The sequence below is a fragment of the Bubalus bubalis genome, chromosome 13 (genome assembly GCF_019923935.1).
Source record: "Bubalus bubalis isolate 160015118507 breed Murrah chromosome 13, NDDB_SH_1, whole genome shotgun sequence".
NCBI lineage: Eukaryota > Metazoa > Chordata > Mammalia > Artiodactyla > Bovidae > Bubalus > Bubalus bubalis.
The window spans coordinates 3165451-3190008 of record NC_059169.1 but is presented as its reverse complement, the minus strand read 5'-3'; the positions used below and the strand labels follow the sequence as shown (position 1 = coordinate 3190008).

Sequence of the window (24558 nt, the reverse complement as noted above, 5' to 3'; positions counted from 1 at the left end):
TGTTTCCTCCACCTTTGGCCTTTGGAGTTTGCATGTCTCACGTGAGCGACGTCTCTGCCTGTGGGATGTAGTGTGTCACACGCTGTGTTCAGTGGGCACAGCGGGACCAGGTCATTTTAACGGGTGCTGCAGGCAACCGCTGGAACCTAGCAGTTCTGCTGTCACTGAAATAGCAAATGATGTTTCAAAACACATACTGCCTGCTCCGTGCGAGGTGGCTGAAGCCGATGTGTGCTGTGCTCAGTCTCGACCCCATGGACTGTAGCCTGCCAGGCTCCTCTGTCCATGGAATTTTCCAGGCAAGAATACTAGAGTGGATTGCCCTTTTCTCCTCCAGAGATCTTCCTGACCTAGGGATTAAACCTCTGTCCCTTGCGTCTCCCGCACTGGCAGGAGGATTCTTCAACACTGTACCACCTGGAGAGCCTGGACAAGTTGATAGACCAAAATTAAATCATTCCAGACTTCATTCATTCATTACTTAGACTATTTCCAGGTTAAATCTTAGTACACAGTTTTCTGTATTTGTTTAATTATAAATTACCCTTTCCATCACTTTGATCTGTTAAATGTTAGAACACAGGGTACCCTGCCATTTCATGACATTTTATTTCTCCCTAGAAGATGAGCTAAAGCCCAACAGTTCATGATACGCCTTGGTTTCCAGTGGGAACTGGGCAGAACATATGAGTATCACTCAACTCTTTCTGAGAAAATTGAAGTTTTCAGGCTTCAATACCTTCAACTTCCTACTAAAAACTGTATTGACTTTTTCCTAAATATACTCCGGCTTTCTTCCACCTTTAGAGAGGTGTTTGTTCTCTTTTATAAGCTAATTCCTTCCACATCCTCTTCAGAGTCTATGAGTTGCTCCTTCTACAAAGATTTCTCCATTATCATTTATGGAGCTTTCATTTCCATAGTCATCCTTGTATCCTTTTCCTTTAACTTCATTCATGGTTATGTTCCAGTCCATACCATTTCTGTCCTTTATCGAGTCCATCTTTGCATGAAAAGTTCCCTTGGTATCTCTAATTTTCTTGAAGAGATCTCTAGTCCTTCCCATTCTATTGTTTTCCTCTATTTCTTTGCATTCATCACTGAGGAAGGCTTTCTTATCTCTCCTTGCTATTCTTTGGAACTCTGCATTCAAATGGGTATATCTTTCCTTTTCTCCTTTGCCTTTAGTGTCTCCTCTTTTCTCAGATATTTGTAAGGCCTCCTCAGACAGCCATTTTGCTTTTTTGCATTTCTTTTCCATGGGGATGGTCTTGATCCCTGCCTCCTGTACAATGTCACGAACCTCCATCCATAGATCTTTAGGCGCTCGGTCTATCAGATCTAGTCCCTTGAATCTATTTGTCACTTCCACTGTATAATCGTAAGGGATTTGATTTAGGTCATACCTGAATGGTCTAGTGATTTTCCCCACTTTCTTCAATATAAGTCTGATTTTGGCAATAAGGAGTTCATGATCTGAGCCACAGTCAGCTCCTGGTCTTGTTTTTGCTGACTGTATAGAGCTTCTCCATCTTTGGCTGCAAAGAATATAATCAGTCTGATTTTTATATTGACCATCTAGTGATGTCCATGTGTAGAGTCTCCTCTTGTGTTGTTGGAAGAGGGTGTTTGCTATGACCAGTGCATTCTCTTAGCAAAGCTCTATTAGCCTTTGCCGTGCTTCATTTTGTACTCTAAGGCCAAATGTGCTTGTTACTCCAGGTATCTCTTGACTTCCTACTTTTGCATGCCAGTCCCCTGTAGTGAAAAGGACATCTTTTTTGGGTGTTAGTAGTAGAAGGTCTTGTAAGTCTTCATAGAACCATTCAACTTCAGCTTTTTCAGCATTACTGGTCAGGGCATAGACTTGGATTACTGTGATATTAAATGATTTGCCTTGGAAATGAACAGAGATCATTCTGTCATTTTTGAGACTGCATCCAAGTACTGCATTTCAAACTCTTTTGTTGACTATGATGGCTACTCCATTTCTTCAAGGGATTCTTGCCCGCAGTAGTAGATATAATGGTCATCTAAGTTAAATTCACCCATTCCAGTCCATTTTAGTTCGCTGATTCCTAAAATGTCAATGTTCACTCTTGTCATCTCCTGTTTGACCACTTCCAATTTACCTTGATTCATGGACATTTAATTCATGGACCTAACATTTAGGTTCCTCTGTAATTTGCTCTTCACAGCACTGGACTTTGCTTCCATCACCAGTCACATCCACAGCTGGCTGTTGCTTTTGCTTTGGCTCCATCTCTCCATTCTTTCTGGAGTTATTTCTCCACTGATCTCCAGTAGCATATTGGGCACCTACCGACCTGGGGAGTTCATCTTTCAGTGTCCTATCTTTTTGCCTTTTCATACTGTTTGTGGGGTTCTCAAGGCCAGAATACTGAAGTGATTTGCCATTCCCTTCTCCAGCAGGCCACGTTTTGTCAGAACTCTCCACCATGGGAATATTTCATGCAAAGATGGGCACAATAAAGTATAGATATGGTATGGACCTAGCAGAAGCGGAAGATATTAAGAAGAGGTGGCAAGAATACACAGAAGAACTATACAAAAAAGATCTTCATGACCCAGATAATCATGATGGTGTGATCACTCACCTAGAGCCAGACATCCTGGAATGCGAAGTCAAGTGGGCCTTAGGAAGCATCACTACAAACAAAGCTAGTGGAGGTGATGGAATTCCAATTGAGCTATATCAAATCCTAAAAGATGATGCTGTGAAAGTGCTGCACTCAATATGCCAGAAAATTTGGAAAACTCAGCAGTGGCCACAGGACTGGAAAAGGTCAGTTTTCATTCCAATCCCAAAGAAAGGCAATGCCAAAGAATGCTCAAACTACTGCACAATTGCACTCATCTCACACACTAGCAAAATAATGCTCAAAATTCTCCAAGCCAGGCTTCAACAGTATGTGAACCGTGATCTTCCAGATGTCCAAGTTGGTTTTAGAAAAGGCAGAGGAACCAGAGATCAAATTGCCAACATCTGTTTGATCATTCAAAAGGCAAGAGAATTACAGAAAAACATCTACTTCTGCTTTATTGACTATGCCAAAGCTTTTGACTATGTGGATCACAACAAATTATGTAAAATTCTGAAAGAGATGGGAATACCAGACCACCTGACTTGCCTCCTGAGAAATCTGTATGCAGGTCAGGAAGCAACAGTTAGAACTGGGCATTGAACAACAGACTCATTCTAAATCAGGAAAGGAGGCTATATATTGTCACCTTGCTTATTTAACTTATATGCAGAGTGCATCATTCGAAATGCTGGGCTGGATGAAGCATAAGCTGGAATCAAGATTGCTGGGAGAAATATCATTAACCTCAGGTATGAAGATGACACCACCATTATGGCAGAAAGCGAAGAAGAACTAAAGAGCCTCTTGATGAAAGCGCAAGAGGAGAGTGAAAAAGTTGGTTTAAAACTCAACATTCAGAAAAGTAGGATCAGGGCATCCAGTCCCATCATTTTATGGCAAATAGATTTAGAAACAATGGAAGTAGTGAGAGACTTTTTTTTGGCTGGCTTCAGAATCACTGCAGATGGTGACTGCAGCCATGAAATTAAAAGATGCTTGCTCCTTGGATGAAAAGCTATGACCAACCTAGATAGCATATTAAAAATGAGAGACATTACTTTACCAGCAAAGGTCTGTGTAGTCAAAACTATGGTTTTTCCAGTCGTCATATATGGATGTGAGAGTTGGACTGTAAAGAAAGCTGAGCGCTGAAGAATTGATACTTTTGAACTGTGTGGTGTTGGAGAAGACTCTTGAGAGTCCCTTGGACTTAAAGGAGATCCAACCAGTCCATCCTAAAGGAGATCAGTGCTGGGTGTTCATTGGAAGGACTGATGCTGAAGCTGAAACTCTAATACTTTGGCCACCTTATATGAAGAACTGACTCACTGGAAAAGACCCTGATGCTGGGAAAGACTAAAGGTGGGAGAAGAAGGGGGCAACAGAGGATGAGATGGTTGGATGGCATCACAGACTCAAGGGACATGAGTTTGAGTAAGCTTCGGGAGTTGGTGATGGACAGGGAAGCCTGGCGTGCTGCAGTCCATGGGATCCCAAGGTGTCAGATATGACTGAGTGCCTGAACTTACTGACTGATGTTCTAGTACTTTCCATTAGTTTAAAAAAATCAGAAAAACAAAAGAATAGAAAATTGATCAAAGTCCTTTCCTTGGATGGTCACCCTGTTATGCTTCTCATGTTCATAGTCAAACTTCTCTGAAGGACAGTGTACTTTTGCTGACCTTAATTTATGGCCCCCATCCCTCCACATGATTTCTCTCCACTCAAGCCCCTCAAATGGCCCTTTGATAAGAATGCTTTGCCATCTCTGTGATGGGGTCAGTGGACACATTTCATGGTTTATCCCACTTAATGTATATTTCACTAGGTTTAAAAGCAAGTTTGTCAAGCAAGGAAATGGGGCAAATATTCAATATTTTTTACTCAAGTTTGTATTCTTTGCGCTAATTGGAGTACAAATTCGAAGACAGCTACTCTGGGTATAAGCCCGGTTAGTGACTGTTGATTAATAATATATTTTTTTCTTTTTTCGGTTTTATGGTGGTGTAATTGACAAATAAGCCTATATGTATTTTACAACATGATGACTTAAGTCTGTTTTGTGCAATGATTACAACAATCAAGTAAATGAACACATCCATCATCTCATATGGTCTTTCCTGGTGGTTCAGCTGGTGAAGAATCCGCCTGCAATGCAGGGAACCCCAGTTCAGTTGTTGAGTTGGGAAGATCCCCTGGAGAAGGGATCAGCTACCCACTCCCATATTCTTGGGCTTCCCTGGTGGCTCAGCTGGTAAAGAATCCGCCTGCAATGCGGGAGACCTGGGTTCGATCCCTGGGTTGGGAGGATCCCCTGGAAGAGGGAAAGGCTACCCACTCCAATATTCTGACTGAAGAATTCCCTGGACTGTATAGTCCATGGGGTCACAAAGAGTTGGACACGACTAAGCAGCTTTCACTTTCATCTCACATAGTTAGCATTAATTTTTTTTTTTTTGGAGTGAGAATGCTTAAAATGTCTTCTCTTAGCAAAATTCAGGTGTGCAATGAATATTATGAACTGTAGTCTCCATAACACGCATTCACTCCTAGGGCTTATTCATCTTAGAACTAAAGGCTCCTGCCATTTCATTAGCATCTCCCATCCTGTCCGCCCTCCAGCCCTTGGGAACCACCTTTTCTTTTCTGTTTCTGAATTTTTTGGTTGTTCTTAAGTTGTGTTTTTCTAAATCTATTGCTACCTCGACTTTCTCAACAGTAGAGTTGATGGTATAAGCATCTTATCTATAGTGAAAATACTTGCTCATTTTAAACAGTGATTAAGACCATAAAAGTAAATTTCAGAAAATAAGCAAAGTGTCATTAATAAAAAAAACACATACGGATGATTTCTGGTTTCAGCTCAGATATGCTAGGAATTTGTCATTCCTGTCCTTAAAAGAAGAAAAAAGGCTGAATGAACTGAAAATCAGTATTTTTTCTTGGACCCATCAGAGAACTGAAGTTGCCGGGAATATATTTCAACCTCAAAATCTGAGCCACAGGTGAATCCAGCCAACTAGAGCTTGATATCAGGTTGAAATTTCCATTTTATTTGAAAAAATATATGAATTTGTAGAGGAAAATAATTTTGTTAAGCAAGTATTAAAATATTTAATGTTTGGTTCTAAAATAAGTACATTGATTATTAAATATGTCAAACATTAAATCACATCAAGTAAGTACATCAAAAAGGTTGATCTAAAGGATGTAAGGACTGGGACATTATACCAGTATTGTATAATAAATCCAATGCATAATAAGAGAGGCTTAACAACAATAAAGCATAACCCCGCTATTTTGGAATTTTATATGTTTTTGCATTAGTTAAATGTACTTTTTCTCTTTGGAGTTACTTCTTTTCAGGAATGGCTTTATTGAGTTATCCGTTATCCAAAAATATTACTAGGCTTCTACAAGGAATCTACACTTTGTAAGAGACTTAACTCATTCATAGTTAAAGAAGTGAAATGGATTTTGAAATAGTTGTTAAGTAAAAGCAGGATCCTGGAAATTCATTAGCTTTTTAAAATCTAAGATAATATAGAACCTATTGGAATGCCTCAGTCTGCTCCTGTAGCCTTCCTACACTCTTAAATTACATTTCTGAAAATAAGGCCCCTTTGGGCCATCAGAATGAACCTATCAAATGATAGTTAGCTGGAAAAGAATCAGGGTCTCCATCCACTTGCACTCCTCTTACATTTAATGACCTGGATGGTTACTATAAAATACATTGAAAAAACCAGCACTGTATTTTGAGAGCTGTCAGATCTTACACAGCTGATGCTATCTGGGTATTCGTGTTACAGACATCACATCAGGTTCTTGGATAGTCGTTGTATTTATGTTGCAAATTATCAGCAATGGAAGCATCAGCAAGGATTTTTTATGGAAGTCAGTGTGTCCTGGCAGAATCGTGCCATCTTCCCTCCATGGTGTAGCATAAAGAAAAAGGTAAAGAGAATATCTTAAGAACTTTCTAGGGAAGGATGGTTATTTCAGCGTTTAACTCAGTGCTAGTCACACCTGTACTGAACCCTCAGGTCACACCCAGACATTTATCGGAAGGCAAACGCCGCACCCTGAATCCTGTAATTTGGCACCTGGACTTTCTATCCACCTTGTGCTTTTTCTCAGTTGCACACCCTGGAAGCCGCTCACCAGGGTCCCGTGCACATCTGTCTAACCGTGTGTCCTATGCCTAGAGCTTGTTTGTGAGTGTGCATTTTGGTTCAGTGCCAATGGCTTGTATATAACACACTTCCGTGTGTTATTCAGGACTGCTCAGTTTTGAGGCTGACTTCCATACAGCCCATTCATCTGAGCAGAGGATGAGTTCACATCCCTGTGCCTGAGCAGGGGCAGGAATACTGCTCTTTGGACTTCAGTCACCAGAGCTCGCTGCTTCACACTCCGACTCCAGGAGGAGAGCACACTCGGCTGGCTCACTTGGTGTCCGGTGTGGGTGGCAGTTATCAGTGATTTTTCATTTGGTTCAGAATTCATCCCAGGGAGCTGAGTCTGTAGTGTTTGCTAGTAAATCAAGCTGCACAAAATCAGAAATTTCTTCACATTTAAATTTAAAGAAACATAGAACATTTAAACCACATTTGAAAACTGCTGTATTATACCATTTAGTGAAAACTGCTCACTTACTTTGGGGAAACACAGAGATATCAGACCCAGAACAGTCATAACTCCTGATCAATGCTTTAATCTAACGTCTCTGTCTGCATTCGTTATTCTTGACACCCTTATTTCTTTTTCAATATTTTATCAATGGCTGTAGTAAGATTTGGGTATTTTAATATTAATAGAAATATGATGTTAGGTCATTTACACTTTAGATACTTTATCTCTTTCAATGAAGATATTATGAGATCCACGTTTTTTAAAATAATTTAATTTAGAAATCTCCAGCCAGAACTTGCCAAATGAAAATCACTCTTTGACAAATTCTGTAGGCTATATTCTCTTAATGATTGTAGTCTATAAGAAAAGTAATATTTAAACCCTCCAAAGACTTTTACTTTGAGAACTGTGTAATTTGCAAACATCTTAACAAACTTTCAGAATTCTATGTTAAAATGCGAATGTAGATGAGGTGAGGATTACTGTGTCATAAAATGCACACATTATACCCTTGCTTTTATGACTATCCTGTATTTTTGGTACTTGTTTGGTAGGCATGTTGCTGTTGGCTAAGTCATTGATAAGTGATGACTCAGGAAGAAAGGAGCAAACTATATGCCCAAAAACTGGGAAAATGAAGGAATGTCATATGAAAGAAATGATGTGGAAAAGTGTGATTAGACTATGAAATATATTTAAATGTAATCCAATTTGACTTCCTAGGCATTAAAATGCAAAAGAAAATTTAGTTTGGGAACAATTTTTTAGACACAAGTGCTGGTGCTCCTTTCTATAATTCTTGAAGAATATTATTAAAACATTGGGTTAGGACTTTAAAGATTATAAGTCAAGTCAGTCAGTCGTGTCTGACTCTGTGACCCCATGGACTGTAGCCCACCAGGCTCCTCTGTCCATGGGGATTTTCCAGGCAAGAATCCTGAAGTGGGTTGCCATTTCCCGACCCAGGGATAGAACCTGTGTCTCCTGCTTGGCAGGAAGATTCTTTACCACTGCACCGCCTGGGAAGTCCTGTTTTTTTATGCATTTTTATGCATATTTTTTGGAGAAGGAAATGGCAACCCACTGCAGTGTTCTTGCCTGGAGAATCCCAGGGACAGGGGAGCCTGGTGGGCTGCTGTCTATGGGGTTGCACAGAGTTGGACACGACTGAAGTGACTTAGCAACAGCAGCATGCATATTTTTATGCATATCATGCATCCAGTCTTAGCTTTCTGTGAGGCCTGTGAGGAGCTAGTGAAGGGTGCTCTGCAAGCTCGAGAGTCGAGAGTCTGAGCTGGTCTGAGAGGCCTGGGAAGCAGTGGAGTAAAATCCAACAGACATCTCCCTGGAGAGCCTGCATTTGGTAGAACATTTCCTGAAACCCAGTGATTGCGAGTTGAGACTGGTAACCATGGGAATGAAGGAAATACTGATGATATATTTTGCATTGAAGTCAATAGTAATATTGACTTTTGAAATGTAGGCATTAAAGAAGAGGAGGGGATTTTAGGATGAACTAAAGCTTTCTGATTCTGAAAATTGGGAGAGAGGTTGCAATGTACAAAGAAAGCAAACAGCAGCCAAGAAATCTTTTTCCATGAGAAGGACTGTGGACTTCTTTGAATATTTGAAGGTCAGGATCAATAGGAGACAGGAAGACATCCACCTGGGGAAGTCTAGGATGCAGTTAGTTCTGGAACTCAGCAGAGAGAGAGAGGAGTCTTATTTGTATACACAGGGTAACAGAAGCCCTCCAGTAAATCAGATCAACCCATGAAAATGTGAAGTCCAAGAAAGAACATGGGAAATGGGGCCAAAGTAAACTAATCAAAAGATTCTGAGAGAAACAGGATGCTACAGAGAAGATTGAGAAAGGCGAGCCAGATTTAGAAGGAGAATCAGAAGCTTATATTTCATGACAATGAAAGTCAAGGGGATAAATGCCTTGAGAGTTTCCTTGTGGTGATGGGAGGGCTATACTAATCGCAATACATCTGCTATGTAAGAACCTTCAAGTTGCGAGCTTTCAACGATGTGGATGTGCATCCATCAAGGCCTGAGTGGAGCTGCAGCTCGCCCTGCATCTCCTATTGCTGCTGGTGGTTCAGCTCTACCATCGCCCACCTCCTCTCCCTCCTCCAGTCTGTAACTCTTCTTTCCTGTTCAGTGGATGCCAGCCCCTGGATGCCAGCTGCTGTACTGGCCTACTCTACTGTACTGCAAGGTTTTTCTATTATTTGTGTGAAAAGAATTATAAACCTATTACCATACAGTATTTACAGCCAGTTAATTGTGTTAGACAGTGAGAAAGTTGGCTTGAAGCCCAACATTCAGAAAACGAAGATCATGGCATCTGGTCCCATCACTTCATGGGAAATAGATGGGGAAACAGTGGAGACGGTGTCAGACTTTATTTTTCTGAGCTCCAACATCACTGCAGATGGTGACTGCAGCCATGAAATTAAAAGACGCTTACGCCTTGGAAGGAAAGTTATGACCAACCTAGATAGCATATTCAAAAGCAGAGACATTACTTTGCCAACAAAGGTCTGTCTAATCAAGGCTATGGTTTTTCCTGTGGTCATGTATGGATGTGAGAGTTGGACTGTGAAGAAAGCTAAGTGCTGAAGAATTGATGCTTTTGAACTGTGGTGTTGGAGAAGACTCTTGAGAGTCCCTTGGACTGCAAGCAGATCCAACCAGTCCATTCTGAAGGAGATCAGCCCTGGGATTTCTTTGGAAGGAATGATGCTAAAGCTGAAGCTCCAGTACTTTGGCCACCTCATGCGAAGAGTTGACTCATTGGAAAAGACTCTGATGTTGGGAGGGATTGGGGGCAAGAGGAGAAGGGGATGACAGAGGATGAGATGGCTGGATGGCATCACTGACTCGATGGACATGAGTCTGGGTGAACTCCGGGAGTTGGTGATGGACAGGGAGGCCTGGCGTGCTGTGATTCATGGGGTCGCAAAGAGTCAGACATGACTGAGCGACTGATCTGATCTGATCTGAATTGTGTTAGTGCCTTGGCTGACTGCATTGGACTTAGGAACAAATTGGACTTAGAGCCACGCTCTCAGAATGAAACTCGTTCGTATCTGGGGGACTTACTCTATAGCAGCTAGTCATTGAAACATGAAAAAAGCAAACCTCTGAGAAAATTGCAATCTGAATCCTTACATCAAGTGTAAAAGCATATTAAACTTTACGTGGTTTCCCTTGTGTATGTACCTAAATATTACAACATGGAACCTGAAAACTGTCATAGAATTTTCTGCACCTCAGAAGGAAAAGGAGATAAAGGCGCTGATATCATAAGGCACTGGAGATAAACCCATAAACCCACTGGAGATAAGACCAACAACACAACATGTTAAAGGGACAGAGAATATTCACAGCCTGTATTCTTAGCTTATTGCTAAATAGACCCAGAAAAGGCTGTGTTTTCTCATAACAGATAACACATGTTCTGATTAGTCAAACAGGCTTTTTTTAAAAGCAGAATAAACATCAGAATGGTATTGGAGAATAACAGTATGAATGGATGATGAATGAAATCGGAATGTCCTGGCTCTTTCAGGTCTTAGTCAACAGATATTTACTGAAGTTTATGTGCTTCCAGCAAAGCAGCCTATGGGAAGAAATAAGTGGCTTCATAGAACATGTAACATGTGCCCAGTACTTGAAATGATGTTGAACTTAACCATAACCATGTGGGGGATCTTTATGAACCCTCGAACCCATGATCTCTCTTCTTACTTTTTGTTCTCAGAAATTCACATTCAATAAGCTTGCTTACGAAACTGTATCTTTTAATTGGATGGTCGACCTTTAACTATACTCTGGCCATTGACTAATTCAAATGTTACTGGAGCCAGCTTATCAGGTCATCGTTGACTTGTCTCCAGTTTTACTCCTCACCTTTGAATTTAGTAAATTTAAAACTTGCCAGGGACCCAAGAGAATGGTCATGAGTTTTCATCTCATCTCATCTCATAGTTTCGTTCATTGTTCAGCTTCAAAGATCAGTTCAGTTCAGTTCAGTCACTCAGTCGTGTCTGACTCTTTGCAACCCCATGAATCACAGCACGCCAGGCCTCCCTGTCCATCACCAACTCCCGGAGTTCACTCAGACTCATGTCCATCGAGTCAGTGATGCCATCCAGCCATCTCATCCTCTGTCATCCCCTTCTCCTCTTGCCCCCAATCCCTCCCAGCATCAGAGTCTTTTCCAATGAGTCAACTCTTCGCATGAGGTGGCCAAAGTATTGGAGTTTCAGCTTTAGCATCATTCCTTCCAAAGAAATCCCAGGGCTGATCTCCTTCAGAATGGACTGGTTGGATCTGCTTGCAGTCCAAGGGACTCTCAAGAGTCTTCTCCAACACCACAGTTCAAAAGCATCAATTCTTCAGCACTTAGCTTTCTTCACAGTCCAACTCTCACATCCATACATGACCACAGGAAAAACCATAGCCTTGATTAGACGGACCTTTGTTGGCAAAGTAATGTCTCTGCTTTTGAATATGCTATCTAGGTTGGTCATAACTTTCCTTCCAAGGAGTAAGCGTCTTTTAATTTCATGGCTGCAGTCACCATCTGCAGTGATGTTGGAGCTCAGAAAAATAAAGTCTGACACTGTTTCCACTGTTTCCCCATCTATTTCCCATGAAGTGATGGGACCGGATGCCATGATCTTCGTTTTCTGAATGTTGAGCTTTAAGCCAACTTTTTCACTCTCCACTTTCACTTTCAAGAGGCCTTTTAGTTCCTCTTCACTTTCTGCCATAAAGGTGGTGTCATCTGCAGATGACATCTGAGATCATTGATATTTCTCCTGGCAATCTTGATTCCAGCTTGTGCTTCTTCCAGTCCAGCTTCAAAGATAGTTTTCTCAATATCAAGATCACACGTGTTTATTGTAGAAATTGGAAAGACACCCACAAATGTATAGAAAATTGATATCATTCATAATTCCTTCACATAGTCATTGGATATATATATATATATATATATATATATATATATAACTTCTTGCTTTTGTTTTGTTCTTTTACTTTAATACTAACTTATTTAAGTTTCTTTTTCTATTTTTTTGGCTGCACTGCACCTCATGCAGGATCTTAGTTCCCCAACCAGGAGTTGAACCTGTGTCCCCTGCGGCAGAAGCAGGGCATCTTAGCCACTGGACCACCAGGGATGTCCTCAATAAATATATTTTGATGTGTTTTTAAATCAATCTCATTCTCTTCTCTCTCTTCCCCACACATGTAAAATTCACACAGAATTTATCTGATATTAATATATACATCTTGGTAGCCTATTTATATTCACTTTTTCTGTATTTCTCCAGGCCTTAAAATTTTGTTCTGCATCATGGTTTTCAATGATATGCAGTGGCATCATAAAATGTCCTCAACTAAGTATTATCCTCTTTTTGGTGTGTTTTCAGTACTTTCTATTCTTAGAATACTGTTATCACATCATCTTATGATTAGGGCAATCATGTCTCATGCCGTATTTGTACGCATGCCACTCTTTTGTGTGTGTGCTTCCCCCACAGCTCGGCGGTAAAGAATCTGCCTGCAGAGCAGGAGGTATAGAAGACACAGGTGGGCTCCCTGGATTGGGAAGTCCCCTGCAGGTCATGACAACCCACTCCAGTATTCTTGCCTGGAGAATCCCACGGACAGAGAAGCCTGGTGGGCTATAGTCCATGGGGTCGCAAAGAGTAGGACACGACCAAAGCGACTTATCATGCATTTTTTTTTTTATTTTAGATTTTTAACTGTCATGCATACCCATATTTTCAAAAGCCAGAGAGTTTTCCAAGGCTTATTGGAAGCCCTGCAAAGCTCAGCCCTTCTCTCTTCTCTTTAGCTCTACCCTTCAAATTTTTCCTCCCAGATACAACCACTTCTAACTCTTTTAGATGGTTCCTCTGACTTTTATATGTGTTTCGAGTTAAATAGCTGTTTAGATTGCTGCACCTTGATTTTTCATCTTCAGTCTGGAAGACAGGGCTTCAGCTCCTTTAACCTCTGGTTGGATACCCCATTCTGTCCACGTGCTCATCTTCTGCTAGTGGTCACCTTAAACTTCCGTCGGATCACTGTTAGAGATTTCTTTAGTTAGGACTGTAAATGCCATTCACACCCCAGTCCCTTGGAATTCTACAATTACCTTTTCTTTGTTGCAGGGTTTCTTTTCTTGGCATGGTTTACTGTTTAGCATGGCAGCCATGCTACACATAAATATTTACATGCTCCCAAAGTAATAATTACTGACCTCAGAATGTTTACAGAGGGAGCTGTAAAAATGGGTTTCAATGTAATTTCAACTGTTAGAAAATTTTAAATGCTTGTCATACAGGTTTTCAATTTTTTATTACCATAGAAATTCACCATCATTAAAATCTCAAAGTACACTTTCACCATAATAAGTGCTTAATATGTAGATCCTTGATGAATACATGGATTCCTCAGTGGTATTGCCTCCTGTGTTATCTGCCCAAAATTCTAGGATCCAAAGGAAAATTATGTGGTTCTAGTTTTCTCTTTCTGCTTGGACAATGGGGATTGGTGGAAAAGTCTCTGCTTGGGACAAGGGATGCATGGACTTTTGGGTTCAGTTCCCTGTGTTCCCTGCCCTGCCAGGCAGGTGGCAGCTCTGAAGTCCTCTGGGTGGTCTGACTCAAGTAACAGGAGGGATGGAATGGCAAGATGGTGAGTCCTTCCTTCCCAGCCCTGTTCATCAGGGTTAAGTGGTCATCAGGGTTAAGTCGCTCTGTTACGGCTGTCTGCTGGTACACACCCTGCCTGAAGCGTCTCTCTGACTTCCTCGAGACTAACAACTCTGACGTATCAGCTCAGGTTTGGGGAAAGGGGTTGCGATTCAACTGTTTGAGGTACCCAGATTAAGGTGTTTGTCCACTAGTTCCTTTTGGTGGCTTGAATAATGCAGAATAAAATAGAATCCTTGCCAATCCATCTGTTTCAACAATAAGAGTACACAGTGGTGCAGAGTGGAGAGGGCAGGGACTGCGCAAAAACATGTGCATCATCATTTCCGTCTGCATCTGATCAAAATTATCTGTGTGCTCAGTTGCTTAGTCATTCATACCCAACTCTTTGTGACCCCATGGACTGTAGCCTGCCGGGCTCCTCTGTCCATGGGATTCCCCAGGCATGAATACTGGATTGGGTTGCCATTCTCTTCTCCAGGGTACATTTCTAGCCCAGGGATCCAACCCAAGTCTCCTGCATTGCAGGTGGATTCTTTGCTGCTGAGCCACCAGGGAAACCTCTAAATTATTCCTATAATGAATGTTAGATTCTAACCTTGCCATTCCTGCTGCATCTATTAGTTGGTGTTCTACTGTATGAAAGAGCTTTCTTCTCCCATGTATCAGGGATTCATTCCTTTACTGATATCAGTATGAAGCCATGGGTTCCTAGCTGCAACTTCACAGCATAAAAACATCACTTGACCAGGTGATCCAATTACCTGCATCACCAGGGACCCAGGTGTCATACCCAATGTGAGTCCCTGTGTCCTTGGCCTGCCAAAAATTTCATTGGAAGAACCTAATGAGAGATGGTCTTAATTAAAAATACAGATGAACTGTTTCAGCTGGAAGCATGCTAAAGAGAAAGGGAAATGCAATAAACTGGGAGACTCCATATTCCCTCCTGAGTCAGAGGGTGATGGTGATCAAGGATGTCATCAGAGAAATTAATGAAGCTCAGATATGGTCCGTGCTATTGTATAGGATAGAGTTTTTGTGATGTCAGATGTTCTGATTTTGATAACACATTCGAAATAATGTCCTTATTTTTTGAAGTATATGCCAAAATAGAAAGCTACTGAAATGTAGCATATTAAAAAGCAGAGACGTCACTTTGCTGACAAAGGTCCAAATAGTCAAAGCTATGGTTTGTAAAGGACTGAATGTCACAGAACTGAAGCTTTCGAATTGTGGTATTGGAGAAGACTCTTGAGAGTCCCTTGGACAGCAAGGAGATCAAACCAGCCCATCCTAAAGGAAATGAACCCTGAATACTCATTGGAAGGACTGATACTGAAGCTGAAACTCCCAATACTTTGGCCACCTAATGCGAAGAGCCAACTCATTGGAAAAGATCTTGATGCTGGGAAAGATTCAAGGCAGGAGGAGAAGCGGGGGACAGAGGATGAGATGGTTGGATGGCATCACCGACTCAATGGACATGAGTTTGAGCAAACTCTGGGAGATGGTGAAGGACAGGGAAGCCTGACACGCTGCAGTCCCTGGGGTCGCAAAGAGTCGGACGTGACTTACAACTGAACAACAACCACATAAATATCTAGGAGTAAAGAGACATGATGCTCTACTCACTTGAAGAGATTCAGGAAAGACAAAAGAGACAAAGACAAAGCAAAAATAAGGGCAAGTAAACTTACTGGTGAATTTGAGTAAAGGGTAAGGTATTCCTTTCCCGGGATTGCCATAATAAAGTTCTATAAGCAGGGTGGCTTGAAGCAACTAGCTTCTCACAGTTCTGGAGCCTAGAAGTCCAGCCTCAAGGCGTTGGTGGGGCTGTGCTCCTTCTGACACCTCTTGGAGGGCGTCCTTCTGTGTCTCTTTCCGTTCCTGGTGGTCCCAGCTACCTGCTGGCTTGTGGCAGCCGTCGTTGCAGTCTCTGCCTCCTCCTCACGTGGCTGTCTCCCCTCTGTCTTCCGCCCCAGTGCCACTCTTCCTGTTAGGACGCCTGTCATTTACTTTACCCCCGAATCCTTATGGCATCGTAGCAAGTCAGCAGCGGTCCTGTTTCCACATAACGGTCGCATTCACTGGTACCAGAGGTTCAGGTGGCAGCATTTCTTTGGGGGCCATGCGACTCAACCCATAACAGACATACCGCAGTTCCTGGCACTATGCTTGCAACTTTGAGCTAACTTGTAGTTATATCAAAACTAAAAGTTACCAAAGTATTTTCATATAAAAAGTGGTATTTGTTTATTAAAAGTCCATCAAATTTCAATATTAATATGCTCGGTAATTATTATTAAGTGAAACATGGACAAGTTTCTATTCACTGACATTAAATTGTTGCATAAACTAATAAAACATTTAATTGCAGAAATGTGCATTTATTCGTTCGTATGTTATCTGACATGCAGGAAAGAAGATTCCTATTTGAGGAGAATGGGAGATTTGGATTCTATTTCAATACTCCCGGAGCAGAGTTTAGGACAAAGTGGGGCTTCCAGTTTGAATTATGAGAGAGAAGATGTATTCAGGACTCCCAGTAGGAACTATCCAATCCTCAACTGCAAAAGCATTTGAGTACTTTGCTTTTGCATAATGCAACATTCATTTCCCTGATGAAACCAATCACGGGGTGATTGATTTTCTTGACGCCCAACGGAAGGCCTTGCCTCGGAGTTCTGCTCTGCAGGTCATCGGCAGCTCCGTTCCAGGGGGACCCATTAGGAGCCATCAGTGTGCATGAACCCTGAGTTCGTCAGACTAAAGAATGACAATCAGTCAGGAATCTTGCCAGTGCGGTTTTTATATACATGTGAACAATTTCAGAATTCTGAGTCAAGAAATACTGCCTTTTCGGGGTGTCCCTTGGCTGCATGTTTTACTACACAGGATCAGGCTTTCTGGAGACCTTGGCTAAGACCAGACAGTCGCACTGTGGGGACAGATCCACCACTGGTGGGATGTCTCACCCGTGTCCAGTGACAAAGGAAGGGAGGGAGGGAGAGAAGGAGGGACAGAGGGACAGAGGAAGGCAGGGAAATATAGAGGAAGGAGAGATGGGGAGAGGGAGGGATGAAAGAGTCCCCTGCAATTGTCACCTATCTAGAAACAGTGAAGGCTGGAAACAAGTTTGCATAGAGTGATTTTGTAATTGTATGTATCGACTCTTAAAAACGCATGTCAGAAAGTTTAGTTAAAAGTAACTTTCCCTGAAATCATAATCCTTTGCCTCAATTTGTAGTAACTAAGTTCAGTGTTTGGTTGCTTATTTTTCTTTTTTTCCAGTACATAGTTTTTAGGATCTAATATGCGCCAGGCACTGTCGGGAACATAAAGAGGACTAGCCGTGGTCTGTGATTAGGGAAGTTCCCGCCCCACCCCCACCCTGGGAAGGTCTGTACGTGGGACGACACCTGGTTTTTCAGCAGCACAGACCAGTGATTAGTGGGTGGAAATTTCAGTGAATGAACCCAAATGAAATATTCAGCACCACCTTTCGTTTTCAGACTTTCTCTGAAAAAGCCTCATTAGTCCTTAAAGAAAAGAAAGCATTCTCCCCCAGTGCCCTGCCTTCAGGGCTACCTCGATGCTGTACTATTTATTTTTGCTGTTACTGATAATATGTGACTCTTAATTATATTCACTGTCATCTGCCACCCAGATGTCTGACATGGATAAGATTCTACCTGAAACATTTATGCATTGGGGAAAAAATAACTTGATTACCTCCTACCTGTTAGAACTGAATTAAGTACGGGCGCCCTGTGGTTCTGTGTCTTAATTGATTCTTTAACCAGTGAAGCCAGGATAAATATGGAAAACCTTATTCGCCTGGTTGGAGACTAAGAGAAAAAAAAATCATTAGCAAATCTACTTCAGACTACTGCCTCAAGTAACCTCCTTTCAAACTCTGACTATGAAAATGAAACGCACCGAGAAGATAATTTGACGTCTTTAGACCTTTAAAATGAAGTTTTCCTTAGGTAAGGGAAAATCGGAAATATCTAACGTATCCTATTCAAATAAGGGAGTCTCTTTTTATGGCTGTAGGAATGTGGTTCACTCTGGACGGTCAGGTGAGCAGTACAGCTTACATGGAGGGAAAACATGAAGATTTGGAATGTTCTACCACTTTGACCTACTTTTTACTATAATTAGAGCAGTGTTTTCGAACACCTGTGCAGACTTGCTAAGGCTTAGGGAAGCAGTATATGGCCACACACACATTCAAACAAGGCAAGATCTCAGAATACCGGAGTGAGTCCCCATGCCTTCCTGCAGGGGATCTTCCTGACCCAGGGATCGAACCTGCAGCTCTTAGGTCTCCTGCACTGGCAGGCAGGTTCTTTACCACTAGCGCCACCTGGGAAAACCATTGCTATATGGCTATTTAATATATAAATGCGTGTGTGTGCTCAGTCACTTAGTTGTGTCTGACTCTTTGCTACCCCATGGGCTGTAGCCCACCAGGCTCCTATGTCCATGGGGTTCTCCAGGCAAGAATACTGGAGTGGGTTGCCATTTCCTTCTCCAGGGCATCTTCCCAACCCAGGGACTGAAGCCAGAGCTCTTAGGTCTCCTGCATTGGCAGGCTGATTCTTGACCACTGTGCCACCTGGGAAGCCCCTAATATTATAAATAGACAGACTATTTAATATAAAAAGCGATTCCTTTATGTGAAGCCATGGTTTGGATATTATATGAACCATATGACCTATACTCACAGTGCCGTACACACTTGTATTCAGGAAGAAGAATAGGGTGAAACGTTCACTTTCCTGGCCTGAGTTTAGTGACAGGTTTTTGGGAGGAGACGTATGGGAAGTCTTGCCTGGTAAATTCTACGGAGCTCATTAAAGAAGGTGGAGACAGGGTAACCGTTGCTGTGACTGCTTGTTTATTAATAAGGATGAAAGCTCATCCGTCATTGTGTTTGTGCTGGGGGAGGGGGAGCGTCGAGCAGGTGGGCTCAGAGGTGCCTGAGGGAGAGAGCCTGTGAAGCTGAAAGATGTCTGATAGACGTATCCGATGTACTTCATCCATTAACGTCTCCGGATGATGCCTTTTTGTCAGAAAGCAGTTCTGGAAAGAGGAGAAGGCAATGGCACCCCACTCTAATACTCTTGCCTGGAAAATCCCATGGACGGAGGAGCCCGGTGGGCTGCAGTCCATGGGGTCGCGAAGAGTCAGACACGACTGAGCGACTTTACTTTCACTTTTCCCTTTCACGCATTGGAGAAGGAAATGGCAACCCACTCCAGTGTTCTTGCTTGGAGAATCCCAGGGACGGGGGAGCCTGGTGGGCTGCTGTCTTTGGGGTCGCACAGAGTCTGACACCACTGAAGCGACTTAGCAGCAGCAGCAGCAGTTTCTGGAAAGAGAAAAACCAGCCAGAAGCCATGAGCTCAGTCTTTATTAAAGGGACTGTCATGTGACTGTGCTGGACTCGCCTGTGGCTCAGATGGTAAGGAATCTGCCTGCAATGCAGGAGGCTCGGGTTCAAACGCTGGGTGGGAAAGATCCCCTGGAGAAGGGAATGGCCGCACACTCCAGTATTCTTGGCTGAAAGAATTCCATGGACAGAGGAGCCCGGCGGGCTACAGTCTGTGGGGTCAGGCTTCATGAAAGCAATGGTAACATGAGGACAGCTCTCCAGTGAGTTTCTGCGGAGAGCAAGGAGAATAAGGATTTAACAGGATGGTCTGGGGAAGCTCGGAGTTCACACGGGACGTCAGACTCCAAAGGCAGGGCCACTGTGTCGTGCTAGGACAGCCAGGCTGCTCTAGTGCAGCGGCACAGAGGTGTGCCTGGCTCAGCAGCCAGGGATTGGCTATTTGGGGTTTTTCAGGGGGGTTGTGGAGGGGGGGCTCCCCAGGTGGCGCTAGTGGTAAAGAACCCGCCTGCCAATGCAGAAGACATAAGAGAAGCAGGTTCGATCCCTGGGTTGGGAAGATCCCCTGGAGGAGGAAATGGCAACCCACTCCAGTGTTCTTGCCTGGAAGAATCCCATGGATTGAGGAACCTGGTGGGCTACAGCCTGTGGGGTCGCAAAGAGTCAGACATGACTGAGCGTCTTACGGCACAGCATGGGGGGTAGGGGTGGGGATGAGTACTTGGGGCTGGGCTCTTGATCCTATCAAGGGTCAGTTGAACCTTTTGGTCCATCAGAGTTGATCACAAAACATCTACTATAATTTGTCTTCAAAAAATAAATCCAGTTTCCCATGTGATCCTGCCAGCTGTATCTAACACGAACTTTCCTGGGTCGGTTTCCTAAATAGGCTAGAAATGCAAGTTTTGATCTGCTTTCTGTGTTAACAGTTGTTGATGCTTATTTGCTCAGTCATGTCCAACTCTCCTCTACCCCATGGACTGTAGCCCGCCAGGCTCCTCTTTCCATGGGATCCTCTGGCAAGAACACTAGGGTGGATTGCCGTTTCCTTCTCCAGGGGATCTTCCCAACTCAGGGGTGGAACCCGAGTCCCTGCATTGGCGGGCAGATTCTTTACCACTGAGCCACCTGGGAAGCCCTTATGCTGACCGTGTATGTGCTCATTTTTCTTTTCTGCTTGTAGGCTGGAGCCAACGTCCTTCTCCAGGACGTCAATGGAAACATCCCGCTGGATTATGCCACGGAAGGCACTGACTCGAGCTCCATCTTGCTGACCTACCTGGATGAAAATGGTAGGCTGATGTTGCGAAAAGCCATGGAACAGTAGATGAAGAGAGGATGGTAGGATTCTTAGTGCATATATTTTAGCTGTCCTTACACAAGTTCAGACAGATGTCATCCCCTGGATTGAAACGGGGTCTCGTTCTGGGCAGTGTTTATAGTCAGGTTCATCAGTGCACGTTTGCAAGCTGGCAGAAATCTGGAGGCCAACCATAAAGGGACATTTTAACAGGCCCCCAAAGTCCCTAATTAGTGGGACTGGGTTTGTAATTATAATCTCTTGTCTGCTGGGAGGGGAGGAGAAGTGAATGAGCCCAGCTGAATTTGGGGCTAATGAGCGTGAGGTCGCATGCAGTCTCTTCTCTTGGGAGAACACGTCCAGCCTCCTAAGCATCTCATGCAGGTGAGCAAGGCCTCAAGTCAAGGGCAGTCTGCCCAGCAGCTCTGCATCCATTCCTGGGGACACTTGGAAGCTCAACCCTTGTCCGAAGAAATCCACGGTCGGTCCCGGTGCCATCCTGAAAAGCTGAGGCTGGGGACCCAGATGTGTCCCCTGACAGAGAACGCTTAATTGCACAGCCCCGGTGTGTAATTTCATGAGTAAGTCCAGCCTTGGCCAAGTGGGAGGCATTCGGAACCCTGAGTTCCATATGGTCTTAAACTGAAGAAGTATGCCCCATCTTTAGTTTTTTTTTTTCTTTCTGCGGTTCAGGTATAAATAACACCAAAGAAACTCCAGTCCCTTCAAGTGTGATCTTTTGTCAGAGAAACGGTGCAGCATGTCCGAGGGGCACGCCGTGCTGAGACTGTGCACTTCTCGCCTCCCAGAAAAGCCTGCACAGCAGCCTCTTTGTTCTCTGGGTCCCGCACCTCCTCCAGATCGTGCCTCTCAAAAGGTTTATTCTGAGGATGGCTTAGAATAATAATAATTAGTGCTTCGCAGCCATGGGTTCTTAAAAAAAATTGTCTCATTAATTCTGAAAGCAAGGTAAGGGATGCTATCTTCACTGGAGACAGTGTGAGCTGAGCTGTGGGTCTGAAGGTCACCAAGTCACGAGTCACATCCCTGGGGTGACAGGCGGTATGGTGGAGTCACTCCCTGGTACCTGCTCCTTCCTGCAGCAGGGACCTTGAACTTTCTCACATCTTGTCAGCTGTGAGTTGTCAGAGTCAGACCCCACGGCTTCCAAAGGGAACAAGCTGAAAGCTATGCACATTCCACTGTTGGGAGGTTTATTATTTGGATCTTTGCAAAACTTGGGGTGCCTCTGAGTGAAGAACGGGGCTGTCTGGGGCTGTCTTAATTAGCTGGGCCACTTTTGTAGCATGGGCTTCCCTCATAGCTCAGTTGGTCAAGAATCCGCCTGTAATGCAGGAGACCCCAGTTCAATTCCTGGGTTGGGAAGATCTCCTGGAGAAGGGATAGGTTACCCACTCCAGTATTCTTGGGCTTCCCCTGTGGCTCAGCTGGTAAAGAATCTGCCTGCAATGTGGGAGACCTGGGTTCCATCCCTGGGTTGAGAAGATCCCCTGGAGAAGGGAAGGGCTACCCAGCCCAGTATTCTGGCCTGGAGAATTCCATGGACTGCATAGTCCATGGGGTCACAAAGAGTCAGACACGACTGAGCGACTTTCACTTTCACTTTTGTAGCATAGTTTCCTTCTCACTGATCTGTTTTCCTAATAGCTACAGTTGTAGGTCTTTCTGTTTGGAAACTAAAATTAAAAATCTTTATTTATAAAATAATTTGCTTTTCTTCTACGTTTTTCCAACTCACAAGAAGATTTTGTTCCACGAGAACACTGAGTATTTGCCGGAGCGGTATTGCTATCCCATATAAAGAAAAATAAGTGCATTCTTGGTTTTAAAAACGATTAAGGAAAAAAATATAAGGGAGATACTGACTGGATGGTTGGGAGAAAAATCCATCACGATGCTGGCTGTCACAGTCTGTTTGTGAAATGCATGTTTGCTGGAACAAATTCAATTTAATATCTCTTACATTTTTAATTCTGTTTTCCATTTGTCGCTGCCCCTGCCCCAGCCTCTGCCTTGCAGTCGTCTGCCCCCCCCTTGCCCCGCTCACAATCTGGTTCCATTTCTGCCTGCATCCCTCCTCCTTATCTAGGTCCGCTGCCATAGTTCCAGTAAATACTGTCTAATTCAATTTATTTCCTGAGCCCTCCCTTGTTGGTGCCCTTTCAGAGTGATCTGTTGTGACAACATGGGCTGATACTGTTAGAAATCTCTCATATTCCAAGATGGGATTTTCATCATTCGGTGCACCGCGGTCTTCTCACTCGGCGGAGGCACACCTGGCGTTTTCCCTCTGCGTCACCCCGTTTCAAATCGGGGTGCTTATCTTGCTGTCCTGTCAGGATGCGTGTGGCAGGAGGCAGGCCGGGTCGTGAGCAAGTTGATTACATGGAAGATCGCTGGACACAAGTTCTAATTGTACTGTCACCACCGACATACGCTGTACACACGCGCACAGCAATTAACCTCGGCTCACTGCCTGAGCTTCCTGGGCTGGAAGACGGGATGGCTGAGGAGTTCTGATCGAGCATCTGATGCCTGTGACATCTCCGGTGTGCGGCAAAGCAGCTGGTGTTCGAGGAAAACAAATTGATGATAAAATGAGCTGGCAGAGAAAGAAGCGCTGCTGGGGGAGCTCGAGGTATCCAGGAAGGATGCTCACCGTGGGCAAAATGCTGTTCTTGTTCGGTCGCCAAGTTGTGTCTGACTGTTTTTGACCCCATGGACTGAAGCATGCCAGGCTTCCCTGTCCTCCACTATCTCGCAGAGTTTGCTCAAATTCATGTCCATTGAGTCGGTGATGCCATCCAACCATCTCATCCTCTGTCATCCCCTTCTCCTCCTGCCTTCAATCTTTCCCAGCATCAGGGTCTTTGCCAATGAGTTGGCTCTTCACATCAGCTGGCCAGAGTATTAGGAGTTTCAGCTTCAGCATCAATCCTTCCAATGAGTATTCAGGGTTGATCTCCTTTAGGATGGACTGGTTGGATCTTCTTGCAGTCCAAGGGACTCTCAAGAGGCTTCTCCAGCACCACAGTTCAAAAGCATCAATTCTTCTGGGATCAGCCTTCTTTATGGTCCACCTCTCACATCTGTACATGTCTACTGGAAAACATAGAGATGTGTTTTTTCAAGGCCCTGAAAAGTAAAGCAAAACTTTTTTACGTTGCTCTACATATATCCTCACCTGTAGCCCTTTCTCCTTTCTTTCAAATGCATCATTTTAGAAGAAGGAGCTCACATTTATCTTCTGAGTTCCCTACCTTCTCCACTGAGCCCACCGACATTCAACTTCTACCCCTACTGACCTGGAAACTCCCTACAGCGCCTGCCATTGCCCTTGCTTCTCTGTCCAGCTGTCAATTTTCTGTTCAGTATTTCTTTACCTCCCCTCCCTGTGACATTCAGTGACCTTGCTCACACTCTGCTCTGAAATCTCCCTTCCACGAATGTCCCATTGTTTTTCTCCCTTCTCTTACTTTCCTTTGGATGTGCTGCTTATGCACCCAGAAGCCAAAATGTTGGTTGTTCCCAGGGCTTTGTCTTCGAACATCTCCTCTCCACACACTGTCTCTGGCTCATCTCTCCCTTTCCTCCAGTACTTAGCGCCCACCTGACCCCAGGGACATTCCTGAAGCTTAGAAGTCTTTCCCAACCTTGTATGTGAGTTTTGTTACCTGTCCTGCGTCTTTGACTTGGATGTCAGATAAGTTGAGATAATCTGTCCGATATGGAACTTCTTGTTGCCCTTTCATACGCCCTCTGGACTGCTTGCCTTTGCACCCAGGAATCTGAGTACTTGACCATCACTTTTCTTCTCCTAAATCCCTCCCATTGAGTTGTCGTCACCAAATCTTA

At 43.6% G+C, this 24558-nt stretch overlaps 1 protein-coding gene across 2 annotated transcripts in view; it reads left to right on the top strand.

The window, feature by feature from the left end:
* The window catches only part of MYO16 (myosin XVI), a 517517-nt gene that overhangs the window by 171360 nt on the left and 321599 nt on the right, over window positions 1–24558 (top strand). For both annotated transcript variants that reach the window (XM_044927086.2, XM_044927087.2), the window contains exon 5: window positions 20566–20674. In XM_044927086.2, coding sequence (XP_044783021.2) covers window positions 20566–20674 — 109 coding nt within the window. The remainder of the gene's footprint in view (window positions 1–20565; window positions 20675–24558) is intronic.